The sequence below is a fragment of the Schistocerca gregaria genome, chromosome 6, assembly GCF_023897955.1.
Source record: "Schistocerca gregaria isolate iqSchGreg1 chromosome 6, iqSchGreg1.2, whole genome shotgun sequence".
Taxonomy (NCBI): domain Eukaryota; kingdom Metazoa; phylum Arthropoda; class Insecta; order Orthoptera; family Acrididae; genus Schistocerca; species Schistocerca gregaria.
Genome location: NC_064925.1, coordinates 146,652,678 through 146,677,135, shown reverse-complemented (window position 1 = coordinate 146,677,135; position 24,458 = coordinate 146,652,678). Strand labels below are relative to the sequence as shown.

General features: G+C 43.7%; 2 protein-coding genes across 3 annotated transcripts in view; both read left to right on the top strand.

The window, feature by feature from the left end:
* The window catches only part of LOC126278473 (galectin-6-like), a 448,782-nt gene that overhangs the window by 143,858 nt on the left and 280,466 nt on the right, over nucleotides 1–24,458 (top strand). The gene's annotated exons all lie outside the window — the stretch shown is intronic.
* LOC126278776 (uncharacterized) overlaps nucleotides 11,234–24,458 on the top strand; it is a 34,335-nt gene continuing 21,110 nt past the window's right edge. The window contains exon 1 of the mRNA XM_049979053.1: nucleotides 11,234–11,278. Within this exon, the coding sequence (XP_049835010.1) occupies nucleotides 11,234–11,278 (45 nt within the window). The remainder of the gene's footprint in view (nucleotides 11,279–24,458) is intronic.

Below are 24,458 nucleotides of genomic sequence, written 5' to 3'. Positions count from 1 at the left end.
AAATAATTTAAGTGCCCTGAAACTTTTTGTAGTTGTATGTGATCTAGAGAGCTATAGCAGTGAAGTGGTGGAAAGAGGGATGAAAGAAATGAAAGGTGTCTTCATAGATGTTGCAATGGGTGTCATCGGGTTGCAGCGTACACCCTTCTTTACAAATCACGAGAGGAGATGGTATACTTGGAAATTGTGTGGAGGCATAGGAAGATACCATCGGTAAATAAAGATTTTACAAATAAAGCACTTGACTGCAAAGCATGTCTAGGTTAGTATTGTTGATGAGAGGGCAGCAATTCAAGATGATAAAAAAAAGTGCAACATTTTCATGGGCAGTAACGAATGGCTTTAGCAGAAACATCAGTAGTATAATAGAAAAACAGAATGCAGTGCAGTGCAGTAGTAAGACGCTCAGAAGCTACCGATGACTCAGGAAGCCAACGTATCCATGGATAAAATACTACGAATGAGGTATTAAGTCAGAAAAGCAAAAGTAGCAAGCAATGCAAATAAGCTGTCATCATATACGAGGGAAATATGTGAAAGAAATTGAAAAAGACATGATCGCAGGTAAAATACATTCACCGCAGGAGAAGATTAAATGTAACTTCGAAGATGTAAAAAACGTCAAACCACGATATAGAGGAAACCTGTCTCTTTCTTTTTCCTTTTCTTCTTCTTCCTCCTGGCTTTATCCCATGTCCTCAGGGGGTTGGCATGTCGATCTGGATTTGGTAGTGACGGAACGGGTGGCCGGACGCCCTTACGCCAAAATCCTCCACATTTTGCAGACAGCAACGGTGTGCATTCGACAGCATGCGTATCTAATGTGTTCCAAAACGCCGCGCATAAAAATGGGATTTTCCTGTGCTTGTGTATCTGGTTCTACAGGTGACACAAAGGTAAGGTCAAGTGTTTTTGATCGACGTTGGGCTACGGACCATTTGTTTAGCCAACAGAACGATCGTCTTATTGTCACTATCCTACAATATAGGGTCAAAGTATGACTATTACACAATTCCTCCTGCTTAAGAAAACGTAGCAAATAGGTCGGTTCTTTTTGCATTTGATGTGGCCTCAGGTGTGATTGATGGTGCTTACGGAGACACAAACACAAGAGGTTTTTTTTTTACTGTATGTGCGCTGTCACCAACGAACCAAAACCCAGTCGAGAATTCCAAGACGGCTATGCATAGCAAATGGCTGAAATTTGTACGATATATTCATAAGATTCCGATCTCGAATAACCGTGAAAATTTTTTTAATATCTTTATTCTTTTCCAAGATACAGAAGTTCAAAGTTATCCTACTTTTACATGTAAAATCTGGTATGAGGTGATTTCGGTCGGGTTGTTTTGGGGAAGATACCAAACAGCGAAGTCATCGGTCTCATCGTATTAGGGAAGAATGGGGGAAGGAAGTCGGCAGTGCCCTTTCAGAGGAACCATCCTGGCATTTGCCTGGAGCGATTTTGGGGAAATTAAGGAAAACCTAAATCAGGATGGCCGGACGCGGGATTGAACCGTCGTCCTCCCAAATGCGAGTCCAGTGTGCTAACCACTGCGCCACCTCGCTCGGTGTTACGAGGTGAAATCTAAGTAACAAATAGCAGCAAACTTCTCAAATTTTAACGGTATGTTCTCTAGGCATATATCTAGAAGAGCCATCTCACTGCTTCCCAAAAAAAAAAAAAGTCCATTATCGAGAAAAACCCCCAAAACTTGTTTTTAAGTACCAAAACCCAGTCATAGGTTCCGAGATGGCTGTGCACAGAAAATGGCTGTATTTCTACGGTGTATTCCTAAGATCACAATCACGAACATTCTTGAAAATTTTCTGCATATCGTTATCCGTTTAAGAGAGACAGAGGTTCAATGTTATCCTATTTGTACATGTAAAATATGCACGTAAAACCTGGTGAGAGGCGAAAACGTAGTTTATATAGTGACGTAGCACACGGAGTGATACGCTGTAAAGTGTCTGCGTTACCATCTATGAACCCCATATTGTAGTACTGAAGCGCAGGTAAAAGGCAATTTTTTTGTACGTAAAATCCGGTCGGGTCTGAAAAATTAGTTTTACTTTATTTCACTTAAGCAAACTATCTAAATTTTATGACCAATATATCTCTTTTCATATCAATTAATGCCCTGTTGCAGCAGAGAAAAGAAGGGAACCAGCGGAAAAATTTTCCTGCCGGAGCACGGAAAATGCAAATATATATGTGTTTATTTAAAAGGCTTTGACTGAAAAGCCGGTTAACAGCTGCCTCTTTCTACATTGCTCAGCACCTTTAAAAATTTTCTCAAAAATTTTCGCATGTGAACGTAATCGCACTTTCTTATGCTAAGAGAGAAACTAAAGCATTCTCAAAGAGATGGAAAAGTAATAAATACTGGAAGATAATAGACAGTGCCTTTGTTATAGAGAGAGGGAAGGAGACAATGGCAGTGTGAGAGAAAGAGAGGGACACAGTGGCAGTGGAACATAGATGACAGTTACAGAACAGTGCTAGGAAAAGAGTGAAGGGGGGAGGTGGAGGAATAAAGAGAAGAGAAAGTGATAATGGGGATATGACAGTGAGAAGAGTCAACAGCAGTGAGAAGGAAGGAATGAGATATTAACAGTAAGAGAGCATAAGGGAGACAGTGAGAGGAAACTGTAGTAGTATGACAGGACGAAGAAGACTGCTTGACAATGAAATTCGCCAAACAGCCGTGCAATGAAGAAGTTATTGTAATTTCGCTATCAGTTTCGGCAATTCATCATGCCATCTTCCGGTGCATAGGCACCTCTCAAAAATATGGATATTGGCATACTGGGGCCCTATGCTTCTGGATCTCGTGAGTTATCGGGAACTTGACTGCAATTCAGTATGCCAATATCGATTAGTATCGATTATTTTTAGTGGTGCATTTGGGGCCTGAACATGGCATACTGAGCTGCCGAAACTGGTAGTAAAAATAAAATGAACTTCTCAATTGCACGACTGTTTTGCGAATTTCATTGTTAAACATTTGACCAGCCAGTGTCCCATGTCCACAGTGGATCAACAGAGACTGAAGGTGATGTGGCTGTGACACAGGAGGCAATGACAAAGAAACACAAATGGAATAATGGCAATGGGTTGGACTGAATGAGTGTGAGAGGACAACTGCGACTGGATAGGTATGAGCGATTTGTAGCAGTGGACTAGTGGTGTGAGTGAGTTACAGTTAGGGGAGCTTGTGAGAGTTTGAGATGAGCTGTATGTTGAAAAACGCGAATTTCTGGGAAAAATTTTAAGGGTGCTGAGGATGCTGGAATGAGACAACAGGTACTCCAATTTTCAGTTGTAGTCTTGTAAATAAACAGGATAGGAACATTTTTCCTCTGGTCCACATACCACTGAATGTACCTGAAAACTTGTATCAGTGTAAGACACAAATTTCAGGAGAGATGACGTCATAAACATTCAGACACGTGAAAAACCAGATTTTGCTTGAAACAGAGTGCGGATTAGACAAATTAGACTCATACAGTGTTTATTGATGAGAGCAGTCAGCGACTTCCGATAAAAGTTAAACATAATTTCAAATCTTTTTTTTTACAAGTTTTCTAATTTATGTGCTTAACGTCAAAGATTTAACACATTAACTCATTTGTAAAGTAATCAGACGTTTGAAGCTGTTTTTATGTGGGAGCTCGATTCTTTAAAAATTGGAAGTGGTCTGTTTACTGATGGACAAACTAGGCTATGACAATGAAGTTGATTAATAGAAAGGAACATGACTTGCTTACCATTAGGTTTCGTGGAGACACAGCGAAAGAATTCTCCTATCTAGAATTTGAGATTACACAGAGTGGCCGAAGCAAAGAAAATATCAGCGGACTGGTGTTGATGGGACCAGCCCTTTTTTCTGCAAATACAAGAACCCCTACTGGTGTTTATTATTGAACTGTGAAAGGAGTTACTCGGAAGTATTCGTGTGGAGCATGGCACCGTGTGAAGTGAAATGCGGAGCATGGGAAACTCTGAAAAAGAGAAAATTGTTGGCGTGTTTGAATTATGATTCTATGGAAGAAACGTTAGAAATTTAGTGGGAAGATAAACACGAAATAGAGTTACTAAAAGAAACTAGAAAGGAGAAACTTCCTGTCAGGTTAAAACTGTGTGCCGGACCGAGACACGAACTCGGGACCTGTGCCTTTCGCGGGCAAGTGCTCTAAAGCTGTGAGGACGGGGCGTGAGTCGTGCTTGGGTAGCTCAGTTGATAGAGCACTTGCCCACGAAAGGCAAAGGTCCCGAGATCGAGTCTCAGTCCGGCACACAGTTTTAATCTGCCAGGAAGTTTCGTATCAGCGCACACTCCGCTGCAGAGTGAAAATCTTATTCTGGGAACATTCTCCAGGCTGTGGCTAAGCCGTGTCTCTGCAATATCCTTTCTTTCAGGAGTGCTAGTTCTGCAAGGTTCGCAGGAGAGCTTCTGTAAAGTTTGGAAGGTAGGAGACGAGGTACTGGCAGAAGTAAAGCTGTGAGGACGGAGCGTGAGTCGTGCTTGGGTAGCTCAGCTGGTAGAGCACTTGCCTGCGAAAGGCAAAGGTCCCGAGTTCGAGTCTCGGTCCCGCACACAGTTTTAATCTGCCAGAAAGTTTCGTATCACCGCACACTCCGCTGCAGAGTGAAAATCTCTCTGTGGAGAAAGGAGACGTCTACGGAAATAGCTCCGTTCAGTGGGCAATGGCAGAGGATTCCAGTAATTGTTAACCTTATGTTCATGTTAAAAAGATCAGACAGTAGCGGTTGGGTCGGGCGCGGGGTGGTCGATGACACTTAGGGCAGGCTAAGAGTAGGATATGCAAAATGTTACAGAGGTAGTTGGGTGGAGTATGTAGTTACGTCCAGATAGTAACACGGAGAAGAGCATCAAAGCAAGTTGCAAACTGATTAAAAACTGTAACTAACATTCCCCTCATTGGATTTAGGCAAACTGGGAAATCCGAAACCGGATAGCCGGACAGGATCTGAGGCCACAACTTACGAATAGGTGTCGTATTGTCTTAAATACTGCGTCACTTTCCTCGGTACGAACATCAGATATGGCCCGCGCCAAGCCTTCAGGCCTACTTTTCTCCTGTTCTAGATCTGGGTAAATGATGTAACGAAGCGGTAAGCGTTCCTCAATATCATACAAAGCTGGCTGTTGGTAAATGTTTACTTGCGAAAGGTGTTGATCAGACCAGTGAAAGGCAGTCGTGATTGCAACTGAGAAAAGCTTAATGTCTCATTGTAAACAGACATCGAGCTAGTAAAAGCATATTCTATGCCTTTAACAAAAAATAAACAGTACGGTACGTGTACTAGACATAATATTCCATTGTCACGCACTACACTCATTTGGCATTGCTTGAAGGAGGAATCATTCGAAGCAAAAGTGGTTGGATATTTTGCATATTTTTACTCTGTACGTTCTTCCAAGGTAAGGCGACAAAAATCTATAACACAACTTCTCTGATAACAACAAGAAATGGGATTAGTACGTGAAGTTAATAATAAATATATATTGTAGTGATTCTTACACCGTGGACATTTTTTTAATAATATTTATGGGTGTTAACAAATAAGAAAGGTTCTGATGGATTCCTTACCAGTGATCTACCTGACAGCGTGACATTTTCTTCTTCTTCTTCAAATGTGCAGGTCGACCAGAAAATGAGAGAACTGAATTCCAAAGTAATGTTGCGCATACGCGACGGGAACAGACATGCATTTTGGTATTTCAATGTTAAAATTGCACTGGTCGTTTGTTGCACACTGTTGCGCATCAGTGTCATCTTCTGTGGAGTGGTCGATAATGAACGAATTAATAAAATAACGTCCGTGATACTAAATTTGTCGTCACATGGGACGAGAAAGCGCTCGTGGACGAGAAGTTTATCGAGTTCTCAGAATGAAATTCTCACTCTGCAGAGTGAAAATTTCACTAAAGAAACATCCCCCTGGCTGTGGCTAAGCCACGTGTCCGCAGTATACTTTTTTCCAGAAGTGTTAGTCTTCCAAGCTTCACAGGAGAACATCCGTGACGTTTGGATGGTAGTGGATGAGGTACTGGCAAAAATAAACCTGTGGGGACGTGTCGTGAGTCGTTCTTGGGTAGCTCTGTCGGTAGAACACTTGCCAGCGAAGCGTAAAGGTCTCGAGTTCGAGTCTCGGCCTGGCACACAGTTTTAAGCTGCCACGAAATTTATTGGTCGACTTCTATGGAGTTTTATGTTCCACGGCAGTTTGTAGAATGGAAGACTGAATAAGCCAAGTCAATTTTGGATCCGTGGATGAGAAAGTGTCTGGTGAGATGCAAGATCTCGTTCTACATAACAAGCAGAACAAGGTACACACAGAAACGGGTCTCGTCGTCTTTTTAGTAGCAGCTCATATTTGGCCGGTTTTTTATTACAACTTACATCGTATCAGTAAATGCACCTTACAATAATGATCGCTAGAAAACGTGTCGGTATTTGTACGTTTTGTAGTAACGGAAAACGTCATATTTCTGGTTGAAGAGTTTTCGTATTATAGGTTGCCTGTTACTGAAGTATGTCGTTCGAGGCAACGGCGCAGTGAAGTATTATGAAAAAGACATGGTTCTTGGTACAATTTGATATAATTAACTATCAGTTAATGATAAATCACCGATTAAAGGCTCCAGCTGATCGAAAGACATATTCAGAAGCTTCAGAACTGTACCATAGTGTATAGAGAGGAGGTTGGGGTTGAGAAATCCGTACCAGTATTACATGACAGTGTTATTAAAACGCACAGAAGGAACAGGAAGCATGACAGATCTTCCAAATATTTCGACCCTCAAATTTTGAAGTGTCGACTTGTATCAATCTAGAACACAAAATTTTTCAGATAACTGTACATCTGCTACATAAAAATAAGTTACGTAGGACACACTGAAGCAATACTCAGCAAGAGCCTGCCAACAATTAACCCAACGCGCTGCTGAGCGCCTCATGGCAGTTTAATACCTTCACACAAATTGGCCACACGTTTGAAGAAACCTCCTGGCAAAGATTTTACCCACAAATATCAGAGCTGTGGGGCTAGATGTCATCACTGTAACCTACTCAACTCTTGTTAAAGAAATGGAACTCCATCTCCCCTTCCCTCCCACTCCGGTAGCCTTAAGCGAAATTGTAGTGTTGGAGCGAACAGGGATAACATATATCTGTACAAGAAAATGATTGGTGTTTGGGACTAGATGACAAAGAAACTCAATGTTATTACGAGGACCGCCTTAAATACTCTCACCCAATTAAAGGGTACTGATCTACAGAAATTTATCGACTATTTGCAATTTGCAGCATTTGTGTCTGGAATCTCATCCAGGAAACTATTTCTGACCGTCAGTGCGCAGTTATCTGCCTGTGCTTCTCGATACTAGTTAAGAGAAGGAAGTGACGACGGAGAGGACGCATTAGTCAATAACATAATCACATGATGGAACAGTTACGAAAATCTTGTTAAATTACAAAAACAATTGGCGTAGAAAACCGACTAGTTTGAGACCACACACACAAATGCAACAGAGACAAATCATTGTTTGGTGTACCTTTGAGTATTTAGTTATTTTTAATTGTGAGAGAAGGAAACTATACGTTTTGCATCTCACGTCTGATTTCATACGTATATATAGTTTACTTAGCAGAAACAGGACAGAGCTCTTTATCCCCAAAGAATTTGAACGAATCATTCGTATCACAAACATAAATTTCACTTCTTCATTTTCTTGAAGCATAGTTTAGTTTTCATGTATTTATTGATAATGATGTGATTCGCCGTTGTGGGGCACTCCAGGTTAAGGGGAGGTTTTACAATCTTTGGCCCGAAAAACGCATGTTACTTCAGAATTTTTTTCTCGGAATGTTAGATATCAATGTCAAATTTGGTCGAAATGTTTATTGATATTTTCTCTAAAAACTGGAATTTTTTCGACCGGAAATGTCGAAGAGCAAAGGCGGAAGCGACGTCGGAACGAAACAAAATTTCGATGTAGACCTCCACGCGCGGCATGTCACAGGTCAGCCGGCTTGTCTGAAATCAAAACCAATTGACGTTAGCGAAGTTCATAAGATCCTTTGGGAGTTGTACCTCGCTTAAGTTATTTGGAGCATAGGAAACAAAATGGAGACCATTTGAAGAAACGGGGTTTTTTCAACGATTGTTCGACTTCGTCGGCCAAGTAAAAATGTTTATAGTTGATGGATCGGAATAAAAGTGGTACAACACCTAGAAAATTTAATAAGCTTCTTCGGAAACGAATAATCATGCCAATCGGTTCTGTAGATTTGAAGTTACCATGCAGCGCGATAAAAAAACATCATTTCGAGAAAGACGCGTTTTAAGTTTTGACTGCATATAAATGCAATATTACGCAGCGTACGTTCAGTCTGCTATTCCGGGTCCATAAACTAGTCCTCCTCCTTCCTCATAGAGGGCGTTCTGCTCGATCTGGGCCATCCTGCGCTGCACCAGGGCCCCTCGTACGGCCGGTGAAAAGCTGTTTTCTGCCGCTTGAATCCGGTGGTCGTCCGAATGCTTGGCGAACTGCGTCGAATTGAGTCCCAGGGTGGGGTCCATTGTTGTCATGGTCTTCAGAATTGCTGAATACCCTTTCTTGAAGCTGCTCACTGCCAGGAACGCCGCAGTCTCCACAAATGCTGAGGGGCCAACTTCCAAACACACGCGTTCAAACTGTCATTTGAATTTTGTGTGTTTCCTTCCAAGCACCGGTACAATAACTCGTCCTCCGAAAGAAAAACTGGTGCATGAAAAAGACAGATTTCAGGCAGGTGCATTTTTTTGTTCAACCGCGAATAACAAACATTTCTGTTCCGTATTCCGAAAAACCGTTTCAGGGTTGATTGTAAACACTTTTATGGATCCAAGAATGCAATTTAAAAAACATCTATTTTTTGACCCAAATGAAGTAAGCCTCCCCTTAACGTAGGAAGTAATGTAATGAGCAACATCCGTCCGTTAACGCCATCGCTAACTATGGGAGAGAGTGTCACAGAAATGATACAGGATTTGGGGCCACCATTAAAAAAAAAAAGACCTTTTTCGTTGCGACGGAATCTTCTCACGAAATTCCAATCACCAACTTTCTACTCCGAATGCGAAAATAATTTGTTGACACCGCCCTACAAAGGGAAGAACGATCACCACGATAAAATATAGGAAATCAAGAGCTCGTACGGAAAGATACAGGTGTTCATTCTTTCCGCGCGCTATACGAGATTGGAATATTAGAGACTTAAAGTGGTTCAATGAACCCTCTGCCAGGCACTTAAATGTGATTTGCAGAGTATCCATGTAGATGTAGATAAACTGAAATGGAAAGAGTGAGAAGAAAGACGGCGAAGCGGGCGCCGTACAAAATGGTTCAAATGGCTCTGAGCACTAAGGGACATAACATCTGAGGTCATCAGTCCCCTAGAACTTACAACTACTGAAACCTAACTAACCTAAGGTCAGCACACAAATCCATGCCCGAGGCAGGATTCGAACCTGCGACCGTAGCGGTCGCGCGGTTGCAGACTGAAGCGCCTAGAACCGCTCGCTCACAGCGGCCATTGCTCTCGGTACACCGTTGGATATTTAGAGAACGCGTCTTCGGAGATGACTGTACGACCAGTATGATTTCACCAACGTGTATCACGCTTAGAGGTCACTAGAAAAATATAGAGGGATAACGGCGCACAGGTATATAGACAATCAATCTTCCTTGATTGAACACGCGAATGAAATAGAAAGGTAAATTGATAATATTGGTCCAATTTACCCTCCGCCATGCACTGTTCACTGTCTTGAAGAGTATTTACATAGCTGGAGGCCTTAAGGAGTAGGAGGTTCCTCATCACGAGGAACAGTCATAACCGAGCTTTAGGTGTGCATTGGTTGAGTTTGGGCGGGTGTGTGTCTCCATATCTACGTTTACATAAGTGAAATAGAGTATGGACAAGAACAGACCCTTCGATTTAATCTGCTCGTTCAGGTTTTGTCTGTTTGCCATTCGCCCGTCCACAGGATGTAAGGAGAGGTCACCATGTGGTGAAAGGTCGTCTCTAAGCGGACTCGTTTCTTCGGAAATCCGCCATTCACGAGCTGAGCAATAAATGGCCGTCATTTATGTGCGAGAAGTCAATTGAAACATTTACGCTAATGAGAGGGAATTTGGAAACGAATATTGTGCGGACATTATTTCAGACAGTGCATAGCTCCATTTGTGTTTGTAAAGTCATATGAGTGCCTTACAATAGTGAGGCAACGGCCTTGGCGCAGTGGATACACCGGTTCCCGTCAGATCATGGAAGTTACGCGCTATCGGGCGTGGCCGGCACGTGGATGGGTGACCGTGATGCCAATTGAGGAGCTACTCGACCGAATAGTAGCGGCTCCGGTCACAGAAAACCATCATAACGACTGGGAGAGAGATGTGCTGACCACACGCCCCTCCTATCCGCATACTCATTGAGGATAACACGGCGGTCGGATGGCCCCGATGGAACATTTGTGGCCTGAAGACGGAGTGCTGCACTGCTTGCTTAATCTGCAGACTGAATGGCGTCGGGGACAGGTAGCAGCACTGCTTTGCTCCCTTCTCAACCACAGAATACTACACCTTCATAGAGTGACGTACTCCAGTATCTCGTTCTAACAGATAACGGTAACGCGAGATTGTCTGGGCAGATGAAGTGCGTCAGGTACATGGCGCAGTTTTTCTATAGTTCTTCCAGTCTGTGAAGACGTACTTCATTAGGTATATGTCGCAATTTTTCTCTAGTTCTCCAACCTGGCGTCTTCCAAACATGTGTCCCTCTCGCTGCTGAAGGTGACACTTGGTCGTGACTTCGTTGACCATGTAATGATGGTTAATCGTAGGAAAATCTGGAACTACATTTGAGTACTTAAACTTTGTTTAAAGAATTATGCCATTTTTTCGTGCAGTACTTCTTAACAGCCGTGCGGCTCTAGGCGCTACAGTCTGGAACCGAGCGACCGCTACGGTCGCAGGTTCGAATCCTGCCTCGGGAATGGATGTGTGTGATGTCCTTAGGTTAGTTAGGTTTAATTACTTCTGAGTTCTAGGCGACTGATGACCTCAGAAGTTAAGTCGCATAGTGCTCAGAGCCATTTGAACCATTTTCTTCTTAACACGGCACTGTCAACTTTGCACACGAGTTATTACACAACATGCAGTACGTGACACTCGTGGTGGTGGGGGTGGTGGTGGTGGTGGTAATAATGGTACTAATAATACTGTTTTGCTGTGTCTGTGTTTTACGATATAGTATACAGTGTAGTATTATACATCCTCGATTCACCGCCAGTTGGCCCAATTGAAGGAAGGTAATGTTGACTTCGGTGCTTGCGTTGACATGCGACTCATTGCTCTACAGTTCTAGCATCAAGCACATCAGTACGTAGCGTTAACAGATGAGTATTCATCACGAACGTGATTTTCCAGTCAGTGCAATGTTTACAAATGAGGAGTTGGCAGATGCCCATTTGATGGATGGACTAGAGATGCCCATTTGATGTATGGATTAGCACGGGGCAATAGACGTGGCGCGGTACGTTTGTATCGAGACAGATTTCCAGAACGAAGGTGTCCCGACAGGAAGACGTTCGAAGCAATTTATCGGCGTCTTAGGGAGCACGGAACATTTCAGCCTATGACTCGCGACTGGGGAAGACCTACAACGACGAGGACACCTGAAATGGACGAGGCAATTCTTGGTGCAGTTGACGATAACTCTAATGTCAGCGTCAGAGAAGTTGCTGCTGTACAAGGTAACGTTGACCGCGTCACTGTATGGAGAGTGCTACGGGAAAACCAGTTGTTTCCGTACCGTGTACAGCGTGTGCAGGCGCTATCAGCAGCTGATTGGCCTCCACGGGTACACTTCTGCGAATGGTTCATCCAACAATGTGTCAATCCTCATTTCAGTGCAAATGTTCTCTTTACGGATGAGGCTTCACTCCAGCGTGATCAAATTGTAAATTTTCACAATCAACATGTGTGGGCTGACGAGAATCCGCACGCAATTGTGCATTCACGTTATCAACACATTTTCTGTGAACGTTTGGGCAGGCATTGTTGGTGACGTCTTGATTGGGCCCCATGTTCTTCCACCTACGCTCAATGGATCACGTTATCATGATTTCATACGCGATACTCTACCTGTGCTGCTAGGACATGTGCATTTACAAGTACGACACAACATGTGGTTCATGCACGATGGAGCTCCTGCATATTTCAGTCGAAGTGTTCGTACGCTTCTCAACAACAGATTCGGTGACCGATGGATTGGTAGAGGCGGACCAATTCCATGGCCTCCATGCTCTCCTGACCTCAGCCCTCTTGACTTTCATTTATGAGGGTATTTGAAAGCTCTTGTCTACTCAACCCCGGTACCAAATGTAGAGACTCTTCGTGCTCGTATTGTGGACGGCTGTAATGCAATACGCCATTCTCCAGGGCTGCACCAGCGCATCAGGGATTCCATGCGACAGAGGGTGGATGCATGCATCCTCGCTATCGGAGGACATTTTGAACACTTCCTGTAACAAAGTGTTTGAAGTCACGCTGGTACGTTCTGTTGCTGTGTGTTTCCAATCCATGATTAATGTGATTTGAAGAGAAGTAATAAAATGAGCTGGACATGGAAAGTAAGAGTTTACGGACACATGTCCACATAACATATTTTCTTTCTTTGTGTGTGAGGAACGTTTCCTGAAAGTTTGGCCGTACCTTTTTGTAACACCCTACAAGAAACTTTTTTCTGGCACAGCCGAGTGCAATGCCGGCCACTTGATTTGTTATTGTATAAAAAGAAACAACTGATTTTTCTTTACGATAATCGGGATGACCATGAATAGGAAAAATTAGTAAAATCTTTAAATTTAAATGAATGATTGTCAAAAGTTATCTATATAAGAAAGATTATTATTAAAAGGTTCTTTTAAAAATATTTACATGGGACTTGATATAACAACAGTACAAAATCAGTTGTTACAAATTACATAAGCGCGCGGCTGATTTTACCTTATACTACATCTATCGGACACGCCATCGCTCTCCACGACCGGTCCAACCGTCCGACTGCGAGCTACAGCCACTACTGCAGCCGACACAGCTCCTACTGCAGCCGACACTGCTCTCTGGTCTGCAATTCTGTTGTAGCTTACTTATCGCAGGCAGCGCGTGAGCATTTCATCGAACTTCCATCTGCTCGAGTACGCTAGTAATAAATTCCTTATTCATGGACCTCTTACAACGTTGCTTACAACTTCACGGACCTCTTACAAGTTTGCTTACAACTAACATGCATGCAAGTTTACACATACAGTTTACTTACATGTGCATTGTTTATTTCCTGCAAGGAAACAAGAGCGACGAGCCTGATTACTAGGAAGTCATGATGCCGGTTTTGTTTACTTTACTTGTACATAAGGTGACTGTTAAATCGTTCTACCTGCGTTGTTGGAGAACGTATCTTTGGCTTTTCGTGAGAGGATGTGGATGCAACACCGCCTCACTTCAGTGTGGATGTCAGCAACCATCTCAATGCTGTATGTCCTGGTCTCTGGATTGGAATGGGTCATGACCTGCGAGGTCACCTGACCTAAATCCCCCTGATTATTTCCTGTGAGGAAATGTGAAGTCACTTGTGTACGAGACCCCAGAGGATACGGAGATGGAATTTGTCGCCATAATTGTAGCTGCCTGTTATGTGTTTTCGAAATATACCAGGGACATTTGTCAGGATGCGTCAGAATTTTGTTCGCCAATGTCATGCTCGCATTGAGGTTGATAGCCGCTACTTTCAGCACATTTTGTAATATGCAGTACAAATGGTACGTTCATTGTGTCAGTCATGGTATTTGCAATTAACTGTAACTAATGTAAATAAAAATACACAATTCCGGTTCTCTCCGTAAGCTGGCTTCTCCGACCCCAGGTTCCCCACCTCAAATTGTTCATTGGAGCATCCTCTATGTCTTTTTAAATTTTTCTACGCTCTTATGCAAATACCCTGTATGTCTACACAGGCAGCGAAAACAGTGATAAGTCCTCCTTGTGCGGGAATCACAGCGAGTGCAGGACGTGAACACACGGTGACAAGTGCCGATTTGGGTAGGTCCTGGAAGCTACCTGCATCTAACAGATTACAAATACCTTTCTTGTAATAATGATTAACAATATTTCACACTCTTGTTAACCAGATGCGACCGCAGCCACCTCCACCGACCCCCACCCTTCCCGAGTCTCTGTCTGATTGAAAGTGAAACAATCACTGCAGCTAGCGAACTCCTTTACGGTACCATGCCGTGCTCTACCGTCCACAGTGGCCACTGGTACTCAACTCCTACAACGCACCTTTGTGATGCAGTTAACAGTTAGAGCGTAATAATTACCACTTTTAGTGAACTTCTTTACAATGACCACATGTTCGCGGCTGCTCATTGTGACAACCACCATTGGACTTTTCCTGCAATGATACCGGAGCTTCCGCCAGTCAGAGGTCAGGAGATTGCTTGCTACCAAACAAATGTCTGCTTCTCTCAGCCAATAGGAAGCGACTACACTGTCTGCAGGTGCTTTTAGACGCCTTGATCGACACGCCACCGCCGACCGGCGTGGCCGAGCGCGGTTCTAGGCGCTACAGTCTGGAACTGCGCGATCGCTTCGGTCGCAGGTTCGAATCCTGCCTCAGGCATGGATGTGTGTGACGTCCTTAGGTTGGTTACGTTTAAGTAGTTCTAAGTTCTAGGGGACTGATGGCCACAGCAGTTGAGTCCCATAGTGCTCAGAGCAATTTTCTTGACACGCCACCGCTTCCGTCTTTAAAGGCTTCCCCAACAATACGGCTTGTTACATATCGCACTACATTACGCTTCGGCCAACTCTGATTTGTCATAAATGTTATACACTGCTTCCCTTTCATGTCCTTCGACTCATATAACTGCAAACTGGTTTCCACAGAAAATGTAAACAACCTTTCGTTCCTTGTGTTTTACCCCTGCTACCTTCATAATTTAAGAGAGTATTTCCCAGTCAACATTGTCAATACCTTTATTTAATTCTGTAAATGATGTAAACTTGTGTTTGCCTTTCTTCAGCCAATCTTCCAAGCTTAGAGTCCGCAGCTCGTGGTCTCGCGGTCGTGTTCTCGCTTCCCGAGCACAGGGTCCCGGGTTCGATTCCCGTTTGGGTCAGGGATTTCCACCGGCCCTGAGATGACTGGGTGTTTGCTTTGTCCTCATCATTCATGAAAATGGCGCGATTGGACTGAGAAAAGGTTGGGAATTTGTACGGGCGCTGATAACCGCGCAATTGAGCGCCCCACAAACCATACATTATCATCATCTGAGGTTAGTGTTAAGGCCATATCTCCTTGTGTTTTCCAGAATCCAAACTTATCTTCCACGAGGTCGGCGCCGGCCGCGGTGGCCGAGCGCCTCTAGGCGCTTCAGTCCGGAACAGCGCGACTGCTACGGTCGCAGGTTCGAATCCTGCCTCGGGCATGGATGTGTGTTATGTCCTTAGGTTAGTTAGGTTTAAGTAGTTCCTAGTTCTAGGAGACTGATGACCTCAGATGTTAAACCCCATAGTGCTCAGAGCCATTAGAAGCCGAGGTCGGCTTTTACCCTTCTACCAGTTTTTCCATTCTTCTGTACGTAGTTCCTGTCAGTATTTTACGACCTTCACTCATTAAAGTGTTGATTTTGTAATAGTCCTATCAGCCACGGCCTCCCTTGTAATTGGAATCTAGTCATTATAAAACTAAATACGGGGTGATCAAAAATTCACGATGCATTTCTAAAGTTAACGCATAACTATAATCGATTTCTGTAATAATGCGTTAGAGGTGCCAAAATCGATTATTTTGAAAAATTTACACATTACGCTAAAGAAAAAAGCGTACCAATTCAGGCGTTTCACACGCCAAGTGGCATGTTGCGACTTGATGGAAGGTGCGCGCAACGGACACCTGTTGGATCTCATTTTGTTTACTGACAAGGCCACATTCTACGTCGGTTGACAAGTTAGCGAACATAACGAGCAGAACCCCCCCCCCCCCCCCCCCCACCCACACACACACACAAACACACACTCACCACTTGCACTAAACGTCCAGAAATATCTCACGAGGAAAACACAGGAAGTAACATAACCCAGTTTCCGAGAAACTTCGCTCTGTCAAAGAGCAGTCAAATTAAGCGAACATGGGTCTCGGCTTGTCAGAAGATCAGGGTTCAGAAAGTAATTATAGCTGGGGTCCGGATACTTTTGAAAAATTTTATCGAGTTCACACGAAAAATCCCATATTCCTTACTAATATATTTCAATTTTCGCTCTCAAATTAACACGAAAAGGCAGTAGATCAGAATATTTCTAATAAGAAATTCTGAAAGAAACTTACTCTAAAAAAATATGAAATACAATACATAGGCATATTTGTCTTAAAAATTAAAGGGAGATATTACATTTACAGTCTTGGGCCAGTTTCTTAAAGTTAGGTTTACGTGGGGAGCAGCTTAGACGAATAGTGTCTGCGAGGTGGGACGCCCTTAAACTAGAACGTTAGTTGTTCTTCAAAAAATCCATTTTTGAAAATGAAATTTTACAAATATACGTGCAGCTAAACATAGTAGAAGGGTTTATGCCTAATGTTTTGCCGTTCTCGCGCTTTTCTGTGGCGTGCTCACTCCAAAATTATTCAGCGGATGCAGTTTTATAAGTCAGCAAGGAAATGTCTTGCTGCAAGTCTGTTTCCTCCATTTAGAGTAAATGCTTTGAAAGACAGAACAACTTTCGCAGCGACATGTGTGTCCATTCTGCCGCTGGAGACATTTCAAAAGGCTGTTTTAAGAATCGCGACAGCTTCTCTATCTCTGAAACGCTTTGGAGTTCTGCTGCAAATTCCTTATGATCTGACATAAATCTGAGAATTCTAAAATTTCTATTCCAGAATGGTTTTTATATTAAAAAAATTGTTAGAAAGTGAAAAAATTCTTGACTTGCAATATCTTTTTCAATGATATTCAGCTTGCGACGGAAAGACAGAATTTCTCTCAGATCACACATTAATTTCCCATTTCATTGTAACTCCGTACTGAGCGCATTTAAATATTTCAGAATGTCTTTCAAGAAAGCCACAGCTAGTGTACTGCATTCGTTTGCCAGGAACTACAAATGCTTCTTGTGAATGCAAGTCTTCTAAGAAGGATGTTACTTCATTTATTTGCAAAAACGTTCAATCAGTTGACCCTTGTCTCAAACCACCTTGTTTCTGGCGGTATGTAGACGATACCTTTGTGGTGTGGCCCCACGGAATAGAGACATTACCTGTGTTTCTCCGGCATCTGAACTCGCTCCATCCCAACATTCAGTTCACCATGGAAGTGGAAAAGGATGGCGTCATACCATTCCTCGATGTCTTAGTCAGGAGAAAAGCGGATGGTACACTGGGACACAGCGTCTACCGCAAATCAACTCATACGGAGCTATATTTGCAGGCGACAAGTTGCCATCACCCTGCGCAACGCGGTAGTGTCCTACGCTCTTTGGTGCATAGAGCACATGTAGTCTCAGATGCCGACAGTCTACCTGGTGAGCTACAACACCTGAGAACGGTATTCCAACAGAATGGCTATTCCAATAGGCAGGTACGCCATGCATTCCGTTCCAAGCAAATTCGAAGCAGGGATGTAAATGAAGATGAGGAGGCACCCACTGCAACAGCGTTCTTGCCCTATTTTGGCGGCATGTCTTCGAGAATAGAAAGAATCCTCAAAAAGCACGATATCAAGTGTGTATTTCGGCCACCAGCAAAATTGAGGAATTTATTGTGCTCGGTCAAAGACAATCTTGGCCTTAGGAAACGTGGCGTGTATAAAATCCCATGCCAATGTGGAAAATCTTACATTGGACAGACACGCCGAACCGTGCAAGAACGTTGCGTCGCCTGGGGCAACCTGATAAATCAGCGGTAGCGGAGCATTGCCCGGACACGGGACATCGTATGCTGTACGAACAGACGGAAATTTTATCCCCAGCGTCATCTTTCTGGGACTGTGTTGTTAAGGAGGCCATTCATATCCGAACAGCGGACAATCTTATCAACAGGGATGCAGGTTTTCAACTAAGCGCCGCCTAGAATCCAGCACTGGCTGCCATTAAATCAAAAAAAGGAAAACAAGAACTTCCGATCCGTCAAGTGACGAAACGCGCAACTGAGGTTTAGTTCGGACTTTAACCACAGGAGCGTCCGGCAGCACAGTCATTGCCCACAGCGCACGCGCGGATGGCCTTTCTGCGGCTTCCAGCAGGGGGCACCAGGAGCGCCGCTTTCCTCCAACTAAGAGCGTCTTCCCGCGCATGCGTATTGCCTGCTCCCGGCATGATAAATCCCGTCGCCGCCGTGCGATTATCATAAAAAAAAACCAGCGCAAAAGTCAAGCAATACAAACGCATCATGACATCCCATAACCCAACAAACTTCAGCCAGAAGGAGAAGCGCCTTAGGGGCGCTAGAACTTCGTTTACAGCAGAGGGTTCAACCGTCCACATATGTGCGCGGCGGCGATTATCATCAGTAGCACCTTGCAGCAGTGATAACAGCAGCTACCACCACCTGATGATGTCGAGCAGTTGCATCGACGAATTATTGTGCGAGTTACACAATACAATCCGGCGGCAAACCCGAGAAGAGTATTTGCAGTTGACCCTTACTTAGCAAGCGAACATTGTCCTACTGCAGTAAGTCAGAATGCGACGAATCACGATCGGAAAAAAAAAAAACTATTTTAACTGACTGTGCTGAGGAGTAGAACGGAACCTCATAAAATTATTCGACTTGATCAATCTGTCCATTAGTCCTTTCAGAGTCACAGTAAGTTTTCAACAAAGGGCTGCCTGGTGAATTAGCACAGCATTCTTTACTTCCATTCTCTTTACTGGTTCAAATGGCTCTGAGCACTATGGGACTCAACTTCTGAGATCATTAGTCCCCTAACTAATCTAAGGACATCACACACAACCATGCCCGGGGCAGGATTCGAACCTGCGACCGTAGCGCTCTCGCGGTTCCAGACTGCAGCGCCTAGAACCGCACAGCCACCTCGGCCGGCTCTTTACTGGTCCTCTTCCTTAATCGATTATCGCTAGGGACCCGTTAGTTGAAAGGGACACCCGTTAGTTGAAAGGGACACCATTTTATCATAATTAATTTTTGATTTTGTCATCAAAAGTCTTCAATAAATCTTCTCCGTGTTCCTTGCCTTTTAGCGTCAATGTTGTTACCAATTCTTCCCTAAATTCTTTATTTTTAGTATCCAAAAATCGACGACAGTTGACTTTTGTTCGTCATCAATTACCTCACGTGATTCATCTGCTATGCATAGAAGTGCAGCAGCAGCAGCAGCTATAATTTGGGCTCTTCTTGTATTATTTCTTGCCGACAATGGAGAACATTGAACTGCGGCAACATCCTTTTTCTCTTCAAAAAGTGCCTCGGCCACTTCTAACATTAATTTTTTTTTAGTATCTTACAGTGTGAAAATGGCTTCTGGTGTTTACTAAGCGTCCAACACACACGCATCGCTGCTTCTGTATAGATTTTTCGAGCTGGCTCATTTTCCTTGACGAGCTCCACTCCACAGAGGAAAGTTTTTATGGAACCGGTGATAAGTTGTTTCGTGGTGCCGCTTTAAATGGGCACTTTTAACAAGAGCGACAGTTCTTTTGCGTATGAGGCAAAGTGGATTAGCTAGAGACCTATGCGGCACGTAAAGCAATTGTTCAGTCCACTCGGTCAAATTCTGCTTTTTTTCAGTATCAGCTTTACGCGTTTTATGACCCATATCGATGCAAAAGAAATGTTATAAGCCTCGGTAATAAAGAATCGCTCCGGTCGAGGTGTCTACAACAGCTGACGTAGTGGCGATAAAATTTGTGTACTTTATATACATATGCATCTTCATCTACATGGATACTCCGAAAATCACATTTAAGTGCCTAGCAGAGGGTTCATCGAACCACCTTCACAATTATCTATTATTCCAATCAAGTATAGCACGTGGAAAGAATGAACACCTATATCTTTCCGAACGACCTCTGATTTCCCGTATTTTATCGTGGTGATCGTTCCTCCCTATGTAGGTCGGTGTCAACAAAATATTTTCGCGTTCGGAGGAGAAAGTTGGTGATAGAAATTTCGTGAGAAGATTCCGTCGCAACGAAAAGTGCCTTTCTTTTAATGATTTCCAGCCCAAATCCTGCATCATTTCTGTGACACTTTCTCCCATATTTCGCGATAGTAGAAAACGTGCTGCCTTTCTTTGAACTTTTTCGATGTACTCCGTCAGTCCTATCTGGTAAGGATCCCACACAGCGCAGCAGTATTCTAAAAGAGGACGGACTAGCGTTGTGTAGGCAGTCTCCTTAGTAGGTCTGTTACATGTTCTAAGTGTCCTGCCAATACACGCAGTCTTTGGTTAGCCTTCCCCACAACATTTTCTTTGTGTTCTTTCCCATTTAAGTTGTTCGTAATTGTAATTCCTAGGTATTTAGTTGAAGTTACGGCTTTTAGATTAGACTGATTTATCGCGTAACCGAAGTTTGAGTTCCTTTTAGCACTCGTGTGGATGACCGCACACTTTTCGTTATTTAGAGCCAACTGCCACTTTTCGCACCATTCCGATATCTTTTCTAAATCGTTTTGCAGTTTGTTTTGATCTTCTGATGACTTTATTAGTCGATAAACGACAGCGTCATCTGCAAACAACCGAAGACGGCTGCTCATATTGTCTCCCAAATCGTTTATATAGACAAGCAACAGCAAAGGGCCTATAACACTACCTCGGGAAACGCCAGAAATCACTTCTGTTTCACTCGATGACTTTCCGTCAGTTACTACGAACTGTGACCTCTCTGACAGGAAATCACAAATCCAGTCACATAACTGAGACGATATTCCATAAGCACGCAATTTCACTACGAGCCGCTTGTGTGGTACAGTGTCAAAAGCCTTCCGGAAATCCAGAAATCCCTTGTCAATATCACCCAACACTTCACGTGAATAAAGACCTAGTTGTGTTTCACAGGAACGATGTTTTCTAAACCCATGTTATCTGTGTGTCAATAGACCGTTTTCTTCGAGGTCATTCAAAGTGCTGGAACACAATATATGTTCCAATATCGACGTTAACGATATGGGCCTGTAATTTAGTGGATTACTCCTACTACCTTTCTTGAACACTGTGCAACTTTCCAGTCTTTGAGTACGGATCTTTCGTCGAGAGAACTGTTGTATATGATTGTTGAGTATGAAGCTATTGCATCAGCATACTCCGAAAGGAACCTAATTGGTATTCAGTCTGGACCAGAAGTCTTGCTTTTATTAAGTGATTCAAGTTGCTTCACTATTCCGAGGTTATTTACTTCTACGTTACTCAAGTTGGCAGCTTTATTTAGATTAGTTCTTTATAGAAATACCAGAACCAGGCACACAACAGTTGCCTGAACACCGCAAAGGAGCTACGTCCGTGTCAAAGAGTATACTGCCGCACCAAGGGAGCCGCACCGCAAAGAAGGCGCACTGCAGAGGTGGCGCTTCGTTGTCAAAGATCACCTCCGCCGTGTGAAATCTCATAAAGTAGCTTTAAGCTGTCGTTCGAGTTACGAGCGCAAAAAAAGATGTTTAAATCGGTATTACTTCTCCGATTTAACAGAGGTTTCACAGGTTGCAAGAGTCTGAAACGGATTTACAATATTTGCTTGTTTATTACAAAAACTTGCATTCCTTCGTACAGCGCTTTTATGTTGAACGACATAACATGCTGCCCCGGCCAGCCAGAGTTCTCCCTTCCTTCACATTCTTCAGCGCACTCTTCTGCGCAGCACAGCATAGCAACTGCACACTTAATCTACCTACGACTACACTACTGGCCATTAAAATTGCTACACCAAGAAGAAATGCAGATAATAAACGGGTATTCACTGGCCAAATATATTGTACTAGAACTGACATGTGATTACATTTTCACGCAATTTGAGTGCGTAGATCCTGAGAAATCAGTACCCAGAACAACCACCTCTGGCCGTAATAACGGCCTTGATACTCCTGGGCATTGAGTCAAACAGAGCTTGGATGGCGTGTACAGGTACAGCTGCCCATGCAGCTTCAACACGATACCACAGTTCATCAAGAGTAGTGACTGGCGTATTGTGACGAGCTAGTTCCTCGGCCACCATTGACCAGATGTTTTCAGTTGGTGAGAGATCTGGAGACCGTGCTGGCCAGGGCAGCAGTCGAACGTTTTCTGTATCCAGAAAAGCCCGTACAGGACCTGCAACATGCCGCCGTGCATTATCCTGCTCAAATGTAGGGTTTCGCGCCGGGTGATACGCCAGTGTGGCGATGACGAATACACGCTTCCAACGTGCGTTCACCGCGATGTCGCCAAACACGGATGCGACCATCATGATGCTGTAAACAGAACGTGGCTTCATCCGAAAAAATGACGTTTTGCCATTCGTGCACCCAGGTTCTTTCGTTTAGTACACCGTCGCAGGCGCTCCTGTCTGTGATGCAGCGCCAACTGTTGGTGCAGATGTTCGTTGTGTTGCAAACGTCCCCATCTGTTGACTCAGGGATCGAGACGTGGCTGCATTATCTGTTACAGCCATGCGAATAAGATGCCTGTCATCTCGACTGCTAGTGATACGAGGCCGTTGGGATCCAAATGTCGCGATACGATAAACCGCAATCGCGATAGGCTACAATTCGACCTTTATCAAAGTCGGAAACGTGATGGTACGCATTTCTCCTCCTTACACGAGGCATCACAACAACGTTTGACCAGGCAACGCCGGTCAACTGCTGTTTGTGTTTGAGAAATCTGTTGGAAACTTCCCTCATGTCATCACGTTGTACAGGTGTCGCCACCGGCGCCAACCTCGTGTGAATGCTCTAAAAAGCTAATCGTTTGCATATCACAGCATCTTCTTCCTGTCGGTCAAATTTCGCCTCTGTAGCACGTCATCTTCGTGGTGTAGCAATTTTAATGACCAGTAGTGTAAATATGAATTCTAATTATTCACCAGTCAATTGTACACTACTAGAAAAAATTAAGTGTGCACTCAAAACAATTTTTTCTACAGAAAAATATATTTTTAAAATAATTGGAGCTCTTAACTTTCAAAATGTTTTTGGCGGGCCAGTTTTTGACTTTAGTCGGTCCGCTAGTTGCCGACCGCTGCTGGAAATGTTTGGTTCACAATCCACGCAGAGCAGTGGCACAGCGCAGAGAAATTGTTCCCTTGCATGCTGGTACACCTGCACCAGAGGACGGTGCTCTCACGCCCCTGGCCGAGATTTCACGGCGCGGAGTGAGATCATTTGCCGTAAATAGTGTCCTCAGCAGGCGGTGCCAACTGGCGCCAGCTGAATAGCTCAGATTCCTGAGCCCAGGTGTTTGTCCGCTGGTGGGTCGCGACTCACCTAGCTGTCTGTTTCTCCCATCGTGTCGGTAAGCGGCTGCTTACGCATGTTGCGGAGTTACGACGAAAGTTGAAAAAGTTACACATTATTATGGAAGACTAACAAGGGAAACTTTCTATCGCACTCCCCTCCCCCTCAGATTTTGTGGTAAGAGGGTTCAGCGGATAGCCCGTGAAAAACTGAACACTGATCAAGTTAAAAAACAGGAAGAAGGTGTACGGAACTGTGAAAAAAGAAGCAAAATGGAAACAGAGAATGGTACAAGCTGAAGAAGTGCAAAATCGCGTAAAGTGGAAGAGAGACGGCGTCGAGATTAAGTGGTCACGGTATTGAACTGTAAAGCGAACGAACCGTGTTCAAAATTCCCTCCTATAATTTACCTTTTTTTGCCCATCCGGTCACTGAAGCGTTTGTTCTCTTTCTATAGTCTTGGCAGTCGTCAAACTATGTATTGGGTATAGAATATGTGTCATGTGGCAAGAGTACGTTACCGTCGCAAGTAAATGTTATGAATGGTGAGAGCAGGCGAGATACCACATGGACATTTCGCAGAAATGAAAACAGCAAAGGAACGGTGAAACGTCTCTGTGGAGTCGTTTCATAGACGCTTGTCTCACTGGATTCTGTGCATCCCATTCCGTCCACCGTCTGAATGCGGTTTAATCCATTAACTCTTCCAGAAAGACTGAGCAATCAAAGAAAGTCTTATTAAATGGTATTATGTTTGATTTTTTTGTGTTCCATAGGAAATCATGACCTTCATTTATTACGTTTTCCCTTCACCCTACCCTATGTGTGCGTAAATGTGACTGAATGAGTGTTTTTACGAGTGGTTTCGGGTTTCTTTTGTGGGGGACGCTGAGTTGGTTGTCGTCTGCTAGAAGCAGGTTGAAACGTCCCCTTAG